The sequence below is a fragment of the Arachis stenosperma genome, chromosome 10 (assembly GCF_014773155.1).
Source record: "Arachis stenosperma cultivar V10309 chromosome 10, arast.V10309.gnm1.PFL2, whole genome shotgun sequence".
NCBI lineage: Eukaryota > Viridiplantae > Streptophyta > Magnoliopsida > Fabales > Fabaceae > Arachis > Arachis stenosperma.
Window position 1 is genome coordinate 96,585,005 of NC_080386.1, and position 17,418 is coordinate 96,602,422.

The window sequence follows — 17,418 nt, forward strand, 5'->3', positions numbered from 1 at the left end:
GGAAGCTCTAGATCTCAACATGGATAGAGAAGTTCACAACCATGAGAGAGCTGATGGAAACAATGCCATTCCCGAGAGGAGGGTTCTTGGTTCATACATAAACCCAACCTCTGGGAATTGTGGTAGCAGCATTCAGAAACCACCCATTCAGGCCAACAATTTTGAACTCAAACCACAGCTAATATCACTGGTGGAGAATCATTGTTCATTTGGTGGGAGTGCTAATGAAGATCCAAACCAACATCTCACAAAATTCCTGAGAATTTGCGACACTGTGAAGTCCAATGGAGTCCAGGAAGATGCCTATAAACTGCTCTTGTTCCCATTTTCACTTAGGGACAAGGCAGCTAAGTGGATGGTATCATTCCCAAAGGGGAGCTTAACAACCTGGGATAAGGTGAAAAGCAAGTTTCTGGCACGTTTCTACCCCCCACAAAAGGTCAATAGGCTTCGATCTGAGGTTCAGACTTTTAGACAACAAAATGGTGAAACTCTCTACGAGGCATGGGAGAGGTTCAAGGATTTGACAAGGAAATGCCCACCAGACATGTTCCATGACTGGGTGCAATTGCATATTTTCTATGATGGACTTTCTTATGAATCAAGGAAGGCTGTAGACCATTCATCAGGAGGTTCATTAAACAGGAAAAAGACTGTGGAAGAAGCCATTGAAGTGATTGAGACAGTGGCTGAGAATGAGTACTACTATGCTTCAGAGAGACACAAAACTAAGGGAGTCATGGAGCTGAACCATGTTGATACAATTCTAGCCCAAAACAAGGTGTTTGCCAAGCAACTAGCAGAGCTCACCAGGAAATTAGAAACAAATCAAGTGGCTGCAATACACACACAAGATCAAGAGGAGGTAAGCACTGAAGGAGGTGATTGGGAAGAGGCCAAATATGTGGGAAATCAACAAAGGCAACCATATGATCCACATTCCAACACTTACAACCCAGGCTGGAAAAACCACCCAAACTTTGGGTGGGGAAACCAGCAAACCCAACCACAAAACCACAAACCTTACAACCCCAACCAACATAACAATTCCACATACCAAAACTCCAACCAAAGATCATACCAAGCCACACAAAACACTTACTCCCAACCACCATATCATGGCCAAAATAATCAACCTGCCCAACCTAATCCGAACAAACAATTTCAAGATCAATTAAACAGGATAGAAAGAATGCTTGCAACCATGGGTCAAGACATAACCGAATTGAAAGCCTTTAAGGAAGAAGTAAATTCTAACTTGCAAAACCAAGGAGCTGCCATCCAGAAGCTAGAAAATCAAATTGGGTATTTGTCTAAGCAAAACCTTGGGCCAAGCGTTTCTCATGTTGCCAAGGCTATTGCAAGGGAAGAATGTAAGGCCATAACTCTCAGAAGTGGAAAGAAGCTAAAGGAGATCTCAAAGGAAACCACAGAGGATGAAGCAAAGGAAAATGTGAGAGACAAGGAACAGGGACAATCTTTTACACCGTCTGCAACAAAAGAAAAAGAAAAAGAGGTCCTGAAGCCTTATACACCCAAAGCACCATATCCTCAACGTTTGATGAAAAGTGAAAAGGATGGCCCATTCTCCAGATTTTTGGAGATTTTCAAGAAGCTTCAAATCAACATTCCGTTTGCTGAGGCAATAGAGCAAATGCCACTCTATGCAAAATTCTTAAAGGAATTAATGACCAAGAAGAGAAGCTGGAGAAATGAGGAAACTGTGTTGTTGACTGAAGAATGCAGTGCCATCATTCAACACAAATTGCCTCAGAAATTGAAGGATCCAGGCAGTTTCCAAATCCCCTGCATCATAGGAGAAGTCATGGTGGAGAAGGCCTTGTGTGACTTAGGGGCCAGTATCAATTTGATGTCTCTAATAATGATGAGAAAAATGAAGATTGAGGAAGCCAAACCAACAAGAATGGCCCTCCAATTGGCAGATCAAACTTTTAAATTCCCTCATGGGATAGTTGAGGATTTGTTGGTGAAAGTGGGAGATTTTATATTTCCTGCCGATTTTGTGGTGTTAGATATGGAGGAAGAAGCCAAAGCTTCGATAATCCTGGGAAGACCCTTCTTGGCTACTGCTGGAGCCATCATAGATGTCCAAAAGGGTGAACTCACTCTTAGACTACATGATGAGCAATTGGTGTTTAACGTATTCAAGGCAATGAGCTATCCATCAGAATCACTAAAGGAATGCATGAGGGTGGATGTAGTGGACATTGCAGTACAAGAAACCTTTGAGGAAACAACAAAGGAAGTGGCAGAGGAGGAGTTCACCAAGGATATTGAAGTTAGTGACATCAAGGCTGCTGAAACAACCATGCCAAGCATGCCAGAGAGAGTGAAAGAAGAGAAGGAAGCACCAAAACCTGAGCTCAAAGCATTGCCCCCTAATCTCAAGTATGCATACTTGGGTAGTGATGAGAGCCATCCTGTTATCATTAGCTCTGCCCTGAGCCAAGAACAGGAAGAAGAATTGATCAAGGTGCTACAAACTCATCAAGATGCCATTGGATGGACCCTAGCTGATTTGAAGGGGATAAGTTCATCCATATGCATGCATAAAATCTTGTTAGAAGAGGATGCTAGACCCTCCATTCAAGCTCAGAGAAGATTGAATCCCGTCATGAAAGAAGTGGTACAAAAGGAGGTCATGAAGTTATGGCAGGCAGGGGTAATCTACCCCATTTCTGATAGCCCATGGGTTAGTCCCATCCATGTAGTTCCAAAGAAAGGTGGCATAACTGTGGTGCCAAATGAGAGGAACGAACTCATACCCACAAGAACTGTCACTGGGTGGAGGATGTGCATAGACTACAGGAAGCTCAATGAAGCCACCAGAAAAGATCATTTCCCACTCCCATTCATGGATTAGATGCTTGAAAGGCTTGCAGGACATGCTTACTATTGCTTTCTGGATGGATACTCAGGCTATAATCAGATAGTAGTTGATCCAAGAGATCAAGAGAAAACATCATTTGTTTGTCCATATGGAGTTTTTGCTTATAGACGCATGCCCTTTGGATTGTGCAATGCACCTGCCACTTTCCAAAGATGCATGCTGTCCATCTTTTCGGACATGATTGAAAAATTTATTGAGGTTTTCATGGATGATTTTTCTGTGTTTGGAGATTCTTTTCCTAGCTGCCTACACCACCTTGCCTTGGTGCTTAAGAGATGCCAAGAGACCAACCTAGTATTAAACTGGGAAAAGTGTCATTTCATGGTCACAGAAAGAATAGTCCTTGGCCACAAAATCTCTAATAGAGGCATTGAGGTGGACAGAGCTAAGGTGGAACTCATTGAAAAACTACCTCCACCAAGTAATGTCAAGGCAGTTAGGAGTTTTTTGGGACACGCTGGCTTTTACAGAAGGTTTATTAGAGACTTTTCTAAAATAGCCAAACCTTTGAGTAACTTGCTTGTCTCTGATACACCATTTGAATTTGATAAAAATTGCATGCTAGCCTATGAACTTTTGAAGCAAAAACTTTCCTCTGCACCTATCATTGCCCCACCTGATTGGAACTTACCTTTTGAACTGATGTGTGATGCATCAGACCTTGCTATTGGGGCAGTGTTAGGACAAAGGAAAGACAATTTGGTACATGTGATTTATTATGCCAGTAAAGTCTTGAATGATAACCAAAGGAATTACACAACCACTGAAAAAGAACTCTTGGCAATAGTCTTTGCATTTGACAAATTTAGATCCTATCTCATTGGATCTAAAGTCATTGTCTTCACTGATCATTCAGCTTTAAAATACTTACTTGCTAAATAAGAATCCAAACCAAGACTTATTAGATGGGTTCTTTTGTTGCAGGAATTTGACATTGAAATCAAAGACAAGAAGGGTGTAGAGAACAAGGTGGCAGACCATTTATCAAGGATACCATGTGAAGAAGGAAGCACACAAAGCACACATATAAATGAGTGCTTTCCTGATGAACAACTCATGGTAATTCACAAAGCACCCTGGTTTGCAGACATAGCAAACTTCAAGGCCACTGGGAGTTTGCCGTTGGAATTTAACAAGCATCAAAGGAAGAAAGTGGTAAATGATGCCAAATACTTCATCTGGGACGAACCATACTTGTTCAAAAAATGTTCGGATGGCATACTCAGAAGATGCATATCAGAGGAAGAAGGAAGGGAAGTCTTATGGGACTGCCATGGCTCCACTTATGGAGGACATTTTGCAGGAGAAAGAACAGCAGCTAAGGTGTTGCAGTGTGGTTTTTATTGGCCCACCATCTTCAAAGATGCAAAGGAACTAGTGAAGCACTGCCATGAATGCCAGAAAGCGGGGAACCTGCCAAGAAGAAATGAAATGCCACAATAATTCATTCTGGAACTTGAATTGTTTGATGTATGGGGGATAGATTTCATGGGACCCTTTCCCACCTCATACTCAAATAATTACATTCTTGTGGCAGTAGACTATGTCTCCAAATGGGTTGAAGCAATAGCAACTCCAACCAATGATAATAAGGTAGTCATGAATTTCCTCAGAAAACACATTTTTTGCCGTTTTGGGGTTCCAAGAGCAATCATCAGTGATGGAGGAAGCCACTTCTGCAACAAACCATTAGAGGCATTGCTTCTAAAATATGGAGTCAAACACAAGGTAGCCACACTATACCATCCACAGACAAGTGGGCAAGCCGAAATATCTAATAGGGAACTCAAAAGAATCCTGGAAAAAACTGTGGGAACTTCAAGGAAGGACTGGTCGATTAAGCTAGATGATGCTCTTTGGGCATATAGGACAGCTTTCAAAACACCAATTGGAATGTCTCCTTACCAACTAGTATATGGAAAAGCTTGCCATTTGCCACTGGAGTTGGAGCACAAGGCATTCTGGGCCTTGAAACTCTTGAACTTGGACAGCAAAGCTGCTAGAGAAAGAAGGATGTTGCAAATTCAAGAGTTGGAAGAATTCAGAGCTGAAGCTTATGAGAATGCCAAAATTTACAAAGAAAGAGCAAAGAAGAAGCATGACAGCAACATAGCCCCAAGGAAATTTGAAGAGGGACAAAAAGTATTGCTCTACAATTCTAGGCTGAAGCTATTTCCAGGGAAGCTAAAATCAAGGTGGTCTGGACCATTCCTTGTCACCAAGGTCTCCCAATATGGACAAGTAGAAATTATGGAAGAAAAGTCACAACGAACCTTCACTGTGAATGGTCAAAGACTCAAACATTACTTGGGAGATGTGGAGGAGAAGGACAAGGTTAAATATCACCTCAACTGAGGAAGCTAACCGTCAAGCTAGTGACGTTAAAGAAGCGCTTGTTGGGAGGCAACCCAACCTGAGGTAATACTCCTTTGTTGTTTCTTTTATTTGTTTCAATAAAAAGGTGAAGTAGTTTCTGTGCATTGCAAAGAATTATGTTTGGTGTTTCACACCAAACAATGAATTCGTGGATCAATAATTCAAAGGGGAATGTGTGACTCTAAGTTTGGTGTTCCACCATACAGATCAACTGAACACAACAACCTTTGAATTATATGAAAGGAACAACCATTCTAAGCAATCACAGAAATGCTTAAAATCCTTAGCAGTGATGATGCTATAAACTGAGTATAGCTACGATTAAGGAAATTGCACGATCGGCAAAATTCCTTCCGGCAAGTGCACCGGTTATCGTCAAGTAAAAACTCACAATAGAGTGAGGTCGAATCCCACAAGGATTGGTTGAGTGAGCAATTCGAATTAGAAGTTTGGTTAGTTGAGCGAAATCAAGAATTGGATGTGAATTGCATAAAGTAAATTGGCGGGAAATGTAAATTGCAAGGAAATGAGATTAGCAGAATCTTAAATTGCGAGAATTAAAGTGCTAGAAAGTAAATTGCTGAAATTAAAAGGGAATTGGGGTTATGGCATGAATTGAAAGTGGCAGAATGTAAATAGAAAGGGTAGATCAGAGATGGGGAGTTCATTGGGGTCAGGAGATATTGAAATCTCCGAATCAAAACATTTTCATCTCTTCCTCAACCAATGCATTCATTGAATCTTACTTGGCAATCTTATATGATTGGATCCCAATTCCTTGGCTCACCAATTCTCTCTAAAAACAAACAAATTCCCAATCCCTTGGTTTAAATGTTCATAAGAAGAGATGAAGCTTGATCACTGATTATACCACACAGTTTCATGGACCACAATTTGGTAGGATTACATGTCACAATATCCATCCAAACCCCAATCCAATTCACTGTGAGAAAGCTTCTCTAGCATGAATCCTCCATTCCTTTCCCAAGGTTCCGAAGGATTCCAATTATGGGTAATTTCTTTCCCAAGACAATTACCCAATGGATTTAGATCGAGAAGCTTTCTAAAAAAATTCAAGAGAAAAGATTGAAGAAGAAGATAAAACTATTATTGATTCATTGAATTACAATAGAGCTCCCTAACCCAATGAAAGGGGTTTAGTGAGTCATGGCTCTGAATTCAATTACACAATATGAAAAGTTCTAAAGTGTCAAAAGTTCCTAAAAATCCAAAAAATGTCAACTAACTTAAATTCTATCCTATTTATACACTTTCTAAATTGAGCTTCTGTTGTGTTTCTTGGGCTTTGAGGCCTTTCCTTGAATTCCTTTTGCTTTGGGTTTATGGTCCATAATCCTGATGAGGCTGTGATTCAAATCTGTAACATTTATTGAGCAAACTTAGTGATAAACAAGTAATGACACAAGACTCAACAAATGGATGCTCCAGACTCATCAATTCTTCAAGCCCAATCCCATAAACCATGATATTCAATTGGGTTTCATACCATAATAAGTTTAAGTTAATAATTGTGCTCAAATGCTAACTTAAACTTCAATATATTTGGCCCAGAAACCTTTTCAAATGGTGGTGTTTAAGTTGAAGTTTAAGTTTCAGTTTAAGGTCAAACTAAAACTTAAACGTGGAATTGGAAGAAAGCACCCCAGGAGTGTACATAGTCGAACACGTTTAACCTCCAGTTTGAGGTCAAACTGGAGGTTAAACTTGGAAATGAAGAATACACCCTGGAGGAGAAAAACTATCGAACACGTTTAACCTCCAGTTTGAGGTCAAACTGGAGGTTAAACTTGGAATTGAAGACACACTATAGAACACGTTTAACCTCCCTTTCTTGAGTCGTCACTTTGTTCTCTTGTCAACCTTGCCAATTTGATGCCAAATATAGACTATTATACCTCGTTGGAAAGCTATGGATGTCAGCTTTCTAACGCAACTGGAAGCACCTCAATTGGATCTCTATAGCTCACGTTATACTCCAAGGAAGGTGAAGAGGTCAGCTGGCCTGATTGCATGTTGGTACTATGCTCTTCTATGCACATTACGGGGCTGTTTTCTCCCTCAATTTTTAGTATCCACCATGCATGCCATATATGCTTGGAAAGCTCTAGATGTCTTCTTTCCAATGCATTTTGAATCACCTCTTTTGAAGGTTTGTAGCTCAAGTTATTTACGTTTGAAGAAGGCATGGTCAAGCTGTTCCATATAACACGTTTAAGCTCCAGTTTAAGGTTAAACTGGAGCTTAAACGTGGAAATGCTCCTGGTGCCTTTCTTACTTCTGGCGTTTAACCTCCAGTTTGAGGTCAAACTAGAGGTTAAACGTGGAATGCTTCTTGGTGAGAAAGAAGGTGTTGAACACGTTTAACCTCTAGTTTAAGGTCAAACTAGAGGTTAAACGTGGAATGCTCCTTTGGTTCAAATCATCATTCTGGCGTTTAACCTCCAGTTTGAGGTCAAACTGGAGGTTAAACGTGGAATGCTCCTTAGTGCCTTCTCTCATTCTGGCGTTTAACTTCCAGTTTGAGGTCAAACTGGAGGTTAAACGCCAGTTACAGCATTTCCTCTCTTCTCATGATTTTGGCGTTTAAGCTCCAGTTTAACCTTAAACTGGAGCTTAAACGTCCTATTTGATATTCAAGCTTCCTTATTTGATTTTGTTGCTTCCTTGCCTAGCCTCTTCTTCCCTGAAATCATCCAAACAATTGCATCAAAGTCTTGCAAAATTTCATGAGAAATCATCCATTCATAGCATTCAAGTAATATCACTAAAAACTCATGGAATTTGCATCAAAATCATAATGTTTTAGATGGTTCATTGCTTTGTTGTTCATTTAACCATTCTTGGTTACTTTAAGCTCAAGAAAATGCATAAAACAACTAAAACTAACAGAAAAATGCTAGTGAAACTAGCCTAAGATGCCTTGACATCACAACACCAAACTTAATACTTGCTTGTCCCTAAGCAAGTCCTGAGATATTTGAGAAGAAAGTATGAAACAGAAGCAATTACATTGGCTATATTAGCAAGCATTTGAAGTTCATCAGAAGGGTTTTATGCAGAAAGTTGCAGCATCACTTTTTCATTCTTATCAGGTAGGATTATCACTTTTTATTGCATCCATTAAACACTGCTATGGCCTCTTGTTATTCTTATGTCCTTGGCACTTTTTCTTTCTTTGTTTTTCTTTTTCTTAGAGCTCCTTTGCTCCTTGTTTGCTCAGTGTCATGTGTTGCACAAGCCTTTGGCATTTTCTTTTTCTTATCAGTGCAGTACACATATCCACTATAGGCATTTTAGTTCACATTTCTTTTTGAGACATTGGTGCCCAGCACCTCTTTGTGTAACTAAATGTTTTGTAGCTAGGTTGCTCTTGATAATGGACTTTTGGTTGATAATCCCGGGTTAGTTAACCCAAGTTACCAAGTGTTGAAACACTCCACAGAACCTATTCATCCAAGCAGATCCTAGTACATAAACACCACAGGCATATGTCTCAAAAGTTCAAACCATTGGTGCCTAGCTTTATTTTCTTAATTCTTTTGCTTTTTGGTTGCCCTTTTCAGTGGCTTTTCTTCTTCTTTTTCTTTCTTTTTCATGGCCAAGGACATTTATTCATCAAGATCCATAGACAGTATTCAACTTCTACACAAAATGATAATTCTACACTCAATTTCCAGTGAGCTAACTAAACAATCAAGCATGCATACCACCACTTAATTCTACTTGATTTGTCACTAATTGAGCCAAGTTACTTTTGTTCAAACTTTTCTTTTACTTTTTGGAAACAGAACAAGCATGACAAGCATTTGTTTAAGAAGGTGAAGTTATATCCAAACATCTAGGCATTCACTTTATTCAAAGCAGTAAACAGACTAACATACTAAAAACTTCACATTCCAGAAAGATTTACAATTACAGTTTCAACCAGAACAAGCATGCTTTTGTTTGCCTTTTAAAGAATGGTCAAGGAGCAACACCACCTTGTGAAATTTCTTGTTTTCTCTTTGCTGCCAGGAAACAATTTGATTTCTCCTTCTGCTCCTAGTTGTAGCTTCATGTTCTTTCTAAGATCTTTGTTTCTTTCCTGCAAAGAGTGATGAAGTTGCTTGCTTCTCAAGCACTTGAGTGGTTAGCTCAACTATATATGGGCAAGTATCTGAGTCTTAAGTTGGTGTGTGAACACCAAACTTAGTCTCCTACTCACTTCTCTGTTCTTTGAATCCTTGTATTTTCCTTGGAATGAAGTTGCTGCTAAGGATTATAAGCGTTCTGTGATTGCTTAGAATGGTTGTTCCTTTCATATAATTCAAAGGTTGTTGTGTTCAGTTGAACTTTATGGTGGAACACCAAACTTAGAGTCACACATTCCCCTTTGAATTATTGATCCACAAATCCATTGCTTGGTGTGAAACACCAAACTTAATTCTTTGCAATGCACAGAAACTACTTTACCCTTTTTATTGAAACAATTAAAAGAGACAGCAAAAGAGTATTACCTCAGGTTGGGTTGTCTTCCAACAAGCGCTTCTTTAACGTCACTAGCTTGACGGTTGTCCCTTGTTAGGGTGGATTGTAGTGCCTGATGTCCTCTCCTCTCACTATGGAAACATCCCCATTTGATTCCTTCATGATTTCCAAATGTTCCATAGAAAGAACCTTCCTGATTGTGAACACTTGAGGGAGCTGAGAAGGAATGGGTTTAAGGCCAGGTGGGATTTGCAAATAATGACTTGATATCACTTTATCTCCCGGAGAGAAACCTTCAGTGGGAATTTTCTTGTTTCTCTACCCTCTTGGCAATTTCTTTACAATTCTTCCCTCTCTCTTGAGGAGTTCGTCATTGACCCTTATGCTAGGAGGATCCTTTTGATCTGTTTCTATTGATTCTTGTGGCTTTAACTCTTGCAATTCTTGTTTGCCTTCAAAGGATTGCTTTAGAGTTTCAGCTGCTGAACTGCTTTCCTCCAAGCATAGATTGCTACTATCATCCTTAGGCTTTTCAGATTCTGGTTCAGGCTCAGATGCAGGTTTAAAAACATGGAAAACGATCTGTTCATCATGTACTCTCAAAATTAGCTCTCCTTGTTCTATATCTATGAGCGCTCTAGCAGTGGCTAGAAATGGCCTTCCCAGAATGATAGGGTGTAGGTAGCTTTCCTCCATGTCTAAAATGACAAAGTCTGTGGGAAAAAAATAATTTCCCACTTTCACCAGCACATTCTCAACTACCCCTTCAGCTTGCTTTTGAGTTTTGTCAGCCAGTTGTATGATTACATCAGTGGATCTCACCTCATTCAGTTGTAGCCTCCTCATAAGAGTCAGAGGCATCACATTTATGCTAGCTCCTATATCACAGAATCCTCTGTCAATTTTTGTTTCCCCTATGATGCAGGGGATATGAAAACTTCCTGGGTCTGTTTTCTTAGAAACCATATCCTTCTTGATGAGTGCACTGCATTCTTTGTTCATGATTACAGTTTGTCCTCCCTTCAAAACTCTTTTCTTGCTCAGCAATTCCTTCAAATACTTGATGTGTGTAGGCATCTGCTGGAGGATCTCAAGGAAGGGAATATTGATGTGTAGAGACTTAAATGTCTCTAAGAACCTTGAATATGTTTTCCCTTTTTCACCTCCTCCTAACCTTTGAGGAAATGGTGCTTTTGGTTGGTATGTTCCCAGCATGCCTTCCTTTTGCAATTCTTTGGCTTGCTCAGTTTCACTTTCCTGCTTAGCTTCTTCCATAGCTTCTTTCAAGACTTCTGGCTCCTTTCCTGAGGGTCTGATTCCTTCTTCTTCTGAGACTTCTTTCAACATGGTGATGGCCTTGCATTCTTCCCATCTCACTCCCTTTTGTTCCCCTTTAGGATTCTTTTCTGTGTCACTAGGGAATACTGCAGTTGACTTAGGGGCCTGTTGAGATAGCTCTCCTACTCGAGACTCCATCTTCTTGAGTTTTTCACCATGGTCCCTTAAGGTAGCTCTCACATCATCCCTGAAGCTTTTCAACTCATTTATGTCCTGACCCATGTTTGCTAGTATTCCTTCTATCCTGTTTAATTGATCCTGAAATTGTTGGTTCGGATTGGATTGGGCAGGTTGGTTATTTTGGCTATGATATGGTGGTTGGGAGTAAGTATTTTGTGTGGCTTGGTATGATCTTTGGTTGGAGTTTTGGTATGTGGAATTGTTATGATGGTTGTGGTTGTAAGGTTTGTGGTTTTGTGGTTGGGTTTGCTGGTTTCCCCACCCAAAGTTTGGGTGGTTTTTCCATCCTGGGTTGTAAGTGTTGGAATGTGGATCATATGATTGCCTTTGTTGATTTCCCACATAGTTGGCCTCTTCCCAATCACCTCCTTCAATGCTTACTTCTTCTTGATCTTGTGTGTGTATTGCAGCCACTTGCTTTGTGTCTAATTTCCTTGTGAGCTCTGCTAGTTGCTTGGCAAACACCTTGTTTTGAGCTAGAATTGCATCAACATGGTTCAGCTCCATGACTCCCTTAGTGTTGTGTCTCTCTGAAGCATAGTAGTACTCATTCTCAGCCACTGTCTCAATCACTTCAATGGCTTCTTCCACAGTCTTTTTCCTGTTCAATGAACCTCCTGATGAATGGTCTACAGCCTTCCTTGATTCATAAGAAAGTCCATCATAGAAAATATGCAATTGCACCCACTCAGGGAACATGTTGGGTGGACATTTCCTTGTCAATTCTTTGAACCTCTCCCATGCCTCGTAGAGCGTCTCACCATCTTGTTGTCTAAAAGTTTGAACCTCAGATCGAAGCCTATTGACCTTTTGTGGGGGGTAGAAACGTGCCAGAAACTTGCTCTCCACCTCTTCCCAGGTTGTTAGGCTGTCCCTTGGGAATGATTCCAACCACTTAGCTGCCTTGTCCCTAAGTGAAAATGGGAACAAGAGCAGTTTATAGGCATCTTCCTGGACTCCATTGGACTTCACTGTGTCACAAATTCTAAGGAATTTTGTGAGATGTTGGTTGGGATCTTCACTAGCACTCCCACCAAATGAACAATGATTCTCCACCAATGATATTAGCTGTGGTTTGAGTTCAAAATTGTTGGCCTGAATGGGTGGTTTCTGAATGCTGCTACCACAATTCCCAGAGGTTGGGTTTATGTATGAACCAAGAACCCTCCTCTCAGGAATGGCATTGTTTCCATCAGCCCTCTCATGGTTGTGAAATTCTCTATCCATGTTGAGATCTAGAGCTTCCTCAAAGTTGTCCACAGATTCTCCTTCAGATTCCTCTTCTCTCAGTACTCTCTTCCCTCTTGCTTCCCTTCTACGTCTATGAAGGGTCCTCTCTGGTTCGGTATATGGAGGAGTTGATGCCTCTCCTCTCCTACCTGTCATACAAGAACACACCACAAGCAACAAACAAGTGGAATACTCTTGGTTAATGGAAGAGTATGGTTAGAGCAGTTGAGGAATTAATTCAAATAGTTAGTGGGTTAGTGAGTTAGTTGCTAGAATTGAAAGGCATAAGAAAGAAAAAGCAAGTAACAGAGTGCAGAATTTAAAAATTCAACAAGAAACTAGAACTAAATTAACAAAAACAAGAAAAATGCTCAATCTAGTTAACTTCCAATTTGAGAATTGTCAATCGAAAACCAATCCCCGGCAACGGCGCCATAAACTTGATGATGCTATAAACTGAGTATAGCTACGATTAAGGAAATTGCACGATCGGCAAAATTCCTTCCGGCAAGTGCACCGGTTATCGTCAAGTAAAAACTCACAATAGAGTGAGGTCGAATCCCACAAGGATTGGTTGAGTGAGCAATTCGAATTAGAAGTTTGGTTAGTTGAGCGAAATCAAGAATTGGATGTGAATTGCATAAAGTAAATTGGCGGGAAATGTAAATTGCAAGGAAATGAGATTAGCAGAATCTTAAATTGCGAGAATTAAAGTGCTAGAAAGTAAATTGCTGAAATTAAAAGGGAATTGGGGTGATGGCATGAATTGAAAGTGGCAGAATGTAAATAGAAAGGGTAGATCAGAGATGGGGAGTTCATTGGGGTCAGGAGATATTGAAATCTCCGAATCAAAACATTTTCATCTCTTCCTCAACCAATGCATTCATTGAATCTTACTTGGCAATCTTATATGATTGGATCCCAATTCCTTGGCTCACCAATTCTCTCTAAAAACAAACAAATTCCCAATCCCTTGGTTTAAATGTTCATAAGAAGAGATGAAGCTTGATCACTGATTATACCACACAGTTTCATGGACCACAATTTGGTAGGATTATATGTCACAATATCCATCCAAACCCCAATCCAATTCACTGTGAGAAAGCTTCTCTAGCATGAATCCTCCATTCCTTTCCCAAGGTTCCGAAGGATTCCAATTATGGGTAATTTCTTTCCCAAGACAATTACCCAATGGATTTAGATCGAGAAGCTTTCTAACAAAATTCAAGAGAAAAGATTGAAGAAGAAGATAAAACTATTATTGATTCATTGAATTACAATAGAGCTCCCTAACCCAATGAAAGGGGTTTAGTGAGTCATGGCTCTGAATTCAATTACACAATATGAAAAGTTCTAAAGTGTCAAAAGTTCCTAAAAATCCAAAAAGTGTCAACTAACTTAAATTCTATCCTATTTATACACTTTCTAAATTGAGCTTCTGTTGTGTTTCTTGGGCTTTGAGGCCTTTCCTTGAATTCCTTTTGCTTTGGGTTTATGGTCCATAATCCTGATGAGGCTGTGATTCAAATCTGTAACATTTATTGAGCAAACTTAGTGATAAACAAGTAATGACACAAGACTCAACAAATGGATGCTCCAGACTCATCAATTCTTCAAGCCCAATCCCATAAACCATGATATTCAATTGGGTTTCATACCATAATAAGTTTAAGTTAATAATTGTGCTCAAATGCTAACTTAAACTTCAATATATTTGGCCCAGAAACCTTTTCAAATGGTGGTGTTTAAGTTGAAGTTTAAGTTTCAGTTTAAGGTCAAACTAAAACTTAAACGTGGAATTGGAAGAAAGCACCCCAGGAGTGTACATAGTCGAACACGTTTAACCTCCAGTTTGAGGTCAAACTGGAGGTTAAACTTGGAAATGAAGAATACACCCTGGAGGAGAAAAACTATCGAACACGTTTAACCTCCAGTTTGAGGTCAAACTGGAGGTTAAACTTGGAATTGAAGACACACTATAGAACACGTTTAACCTCCCTTTCTTGAGTCGTCACTTTGTTCTCTTCTCAACCTTGCCAATTTGATGCCAAATATAGACTATTATACCTCGTTGGAAAGCTATGGATGTCAGCTTTCTAACGCAACTGGAAGCACCTCAATTGGATCTCTATAGCTCACGTTATACTCCAAGGAAGGTGAAGAGGTCAGCTGGCCTGATTGCATGTTGGTACTATGCTCTTCTATGCACATTACGGGGCTGTTTTCTCCCTCAATTTTTAGTATCCACCATGCATGCCATATATGCTTGGAAAGCTCTAGATGTCTTCTTTCCAATGCATTTTGAATCACCTCTTTTGAAGGTTTGTAGCTCAAGTTATTTACGTTTGAAGAAGGCATGGTCAAGCTGTTCCATATAACACGTTTAAGCTCCAGTTTAAGGTTAAACTGGAGCTTAAACGTGGAAATGCTCCTGGTGCCTTTCTTACTTCTGGCGTTTAACCTCCAGTTTGAGGTCAAACTAGAGGTTAAACGTGGAATGCTTCTTGGTGAGAAAGAAGGTGTCGAACACGTTTAACCTCTAGTTTAAGGTCAAACTAGAGGTTAAACGTGGAATGCTCCTTTGGTTCAAATCATCATTCTGGCGTTTAACCTCCAGTTTGAGGTCAAACTGGAGGTTAAACGTGGAATGCTCCTTAGTGCCTTCTCTCATTCTGGCGTTTAACTTCCAGTTTGAGGTCAAACTGGAGGTTAAACGCCAGTTACAGCATTTCCTCTCTTCTCATGATTTTGGCGTTTAAGCTCCAGTTTAACCTTAAACTGGAGCTTAAACGTCCTATTTGATATTCAAGCTTCCTTATTTGATTTTGTTGCTTCCTTGCCTAGCCTCTTCTTCCCTGAAATCATCCAAACAATTGCATCAAAGTCTTGCAAAATTTCATGAGAAATCATCCATTCATAGCATTCAAGTAATATCACTAAAAACTCATGGAATTTGCATCAAAATCATAATGTTTTGGATGGTTCATTGCTTTGTTGTTCATTTAACCATTCTTGGTTACTTTAAGCTCAAGAAAATGCATAAAACAACTAAAAGTAACAGAAAAATGCTAGTGAAACTAGCCTAAGATGCCTTGGCATCAAGCAGCAACTTCATTCCAAGGAGAATTCAAGGATTCAAAGAGCAGAGGAGTAAGTAGGAGACTAAGTTTGGTGTTCACACACCAACTTAAGACTCAGACACGTGCCCATACATAGTTGAGCTAACCACTCAAGTGCTTGAGAAGCAAGCAACTTCATCACTCTTTGCAGGAAAGGAAACAAGGATCTTAGAAAGAACATGAAGCAACAACTAGGAGAAGAAGGAGAAATCAAATTGTTTCCTGGCAACAAAGAGAAAACAAGAAATTTCACAAGGTGGTGTTGTTCCTTGACCATTCTTTAAAAGGCAAACAAAAGCATGCTTGTTCTGGTTTAAACTGTAATTGTTGAATCTTTCTGGAATGTGAAGTTTTTAGTATGAGTGTTGGTTTACTGCTTTGAATAAAGTGAATGCCTAGATGTTTGGATATAACTTCACCTTCTTAAACAAATGCTTGCCATGCTTGTTCTGTTTCCAAAAATAAAAGAAAAGTTTGAACAAAAGTAACTTGGCTCAATTAGTGACAAATCAAGTAGAATTAAGTGGTGGTATGCATGCTTGATTGTTTAGTCAGATCACTGGAAATTGAGTGTAGAATTATCATTTTGTGTAGAAGTTTGAATACTGTCTATGGATCTTGTTGAATAAATGTCTTTGGCCATGAAAAAGAAAGAAAAAGAAGAAGAAAAAGCCACTGAAAAAGGGCAACCAAAAAGCAAAAAAATTGAGAAAATAAGCTAGGCACCAATGGTTTGAACTTCTGAGATAAATGCCTGTGGTGTTTATGTATTAAGGATATGCTTGGATGAATAGGTTCTGAGGAGTGTTTCAACACTTGGTAACTTGGGTTAACTAACCCAGGATTATCAACCAAAAGTCCATTATCAAGAGCAACATAAATACAAAACATTTAGTCACACAAAGAGGTGCTGGGCACCAATGTCTCAAGAAGAAATGTGAACTAAAATGCCTGTAGTGGATATGTGTAGTGCACTGATAAGAAAAAGAAAATGCCAAAGGCTTGTGCAACACATGACACTGAGCAAACAAGGAGCAAAGGAGCTCTAAGAAAAAGAAAAACAAAGAAGGGAAAAGTGCCAAGGACATAAGAATAACAAGAGGCCATAGCAGTGTTTGATGGATGCAATGAAAAAGTGATAATCTTACCTGATAAGAATGAAAAAGTGATGCTGCAACTTTCTGCATAAAACCCTTCTGATGAACTTCAAGTGCTTACTAATATAGCCAATGTAATTGCTTTCTGTTTCATACTTTCTTCTCAAGTAACTCAGGACTTGCTTAGGGACAAGCAAGTATTAAGTTTGGTGTTGTGATGCCAAGGCATCTTAGGCTAGTTTCACTAGCATTTTTCTGTTAGTTTTAGTTGTTTTATGCATTTTCTTGAGCTTAAAGTAACCAAGAATGGTTAAATGAATAACAAAGCAATGAACCATCCAAACAGTATGATTTTGATGCAAATTTCATGAGTTTTTAGTTATATTACTTGAATGCTATGAATGAAAGATTTCTCATGAAATTTTGCAAGACTTTGATGCAGTTGTTTGGATGATTTCAGGGAAGAAGAGGCTAGGCAAGGAAGCAACAAAATCAATAAAGGAAGCTTGAATATCACATGTGGAGTTTAAGCTCCAGTTTAAGCTTAAACTGGAGCTTAAACGCCAAAATCATGAAAGCTGAGGAAAGGGCTGAAAGTGGCGTTTAACCTCCAGTTTAACCTTAAACTGGAAGTTAAACGCCAGAATTGAAAGCACCAGGGAGCCATTTCCACGTTTAA

The 17,418-nt window shown here is 39.5% G+C and overlaps 1 protein-coding gene and 1 non-coding gene across 2 annotated transcripts; one reads left to right on the top strand and one right to left on the bottom strand.

Moving 5' to 3' along the window:
* Positions 1-445: 445 nt before the first annotated feature.
* LOC130958231 (small nucleolar RNA R71) lies at positions 446-549 on the bottom strand. Its single transcript, XR_009077363.1, has one exon. It is a non-coding gene; the product is annotated as a small nucleolar RNA R71 (small nucleolar RNA).
* A 4,255-nt stretch (positions 550-4,804) lies between these two features.
* Positions 4,805-5,266, top strand: LOC130957369 (uncharacterized). The gene has a single exon (XM_057884232.1). It carries the CDS (start codon positions 4,805-4,807, stop codon positions 5,264-5,266), a length of 462 nt encoding a protein of 153 aa, XP_057740215.1.
* Positions 5,267-17,418: the final 12,152 nt, after the last annotated feature.

Excerpts from the sequence above, each read along its gene's own strand:
- LOC130957369 (XM_057884232.1), top strand. The coding sequence starts at position 4,805 with ATGTCTCCTTACCAACTAGTATATGGAAAAGCTTGCCATTTGCCACTG.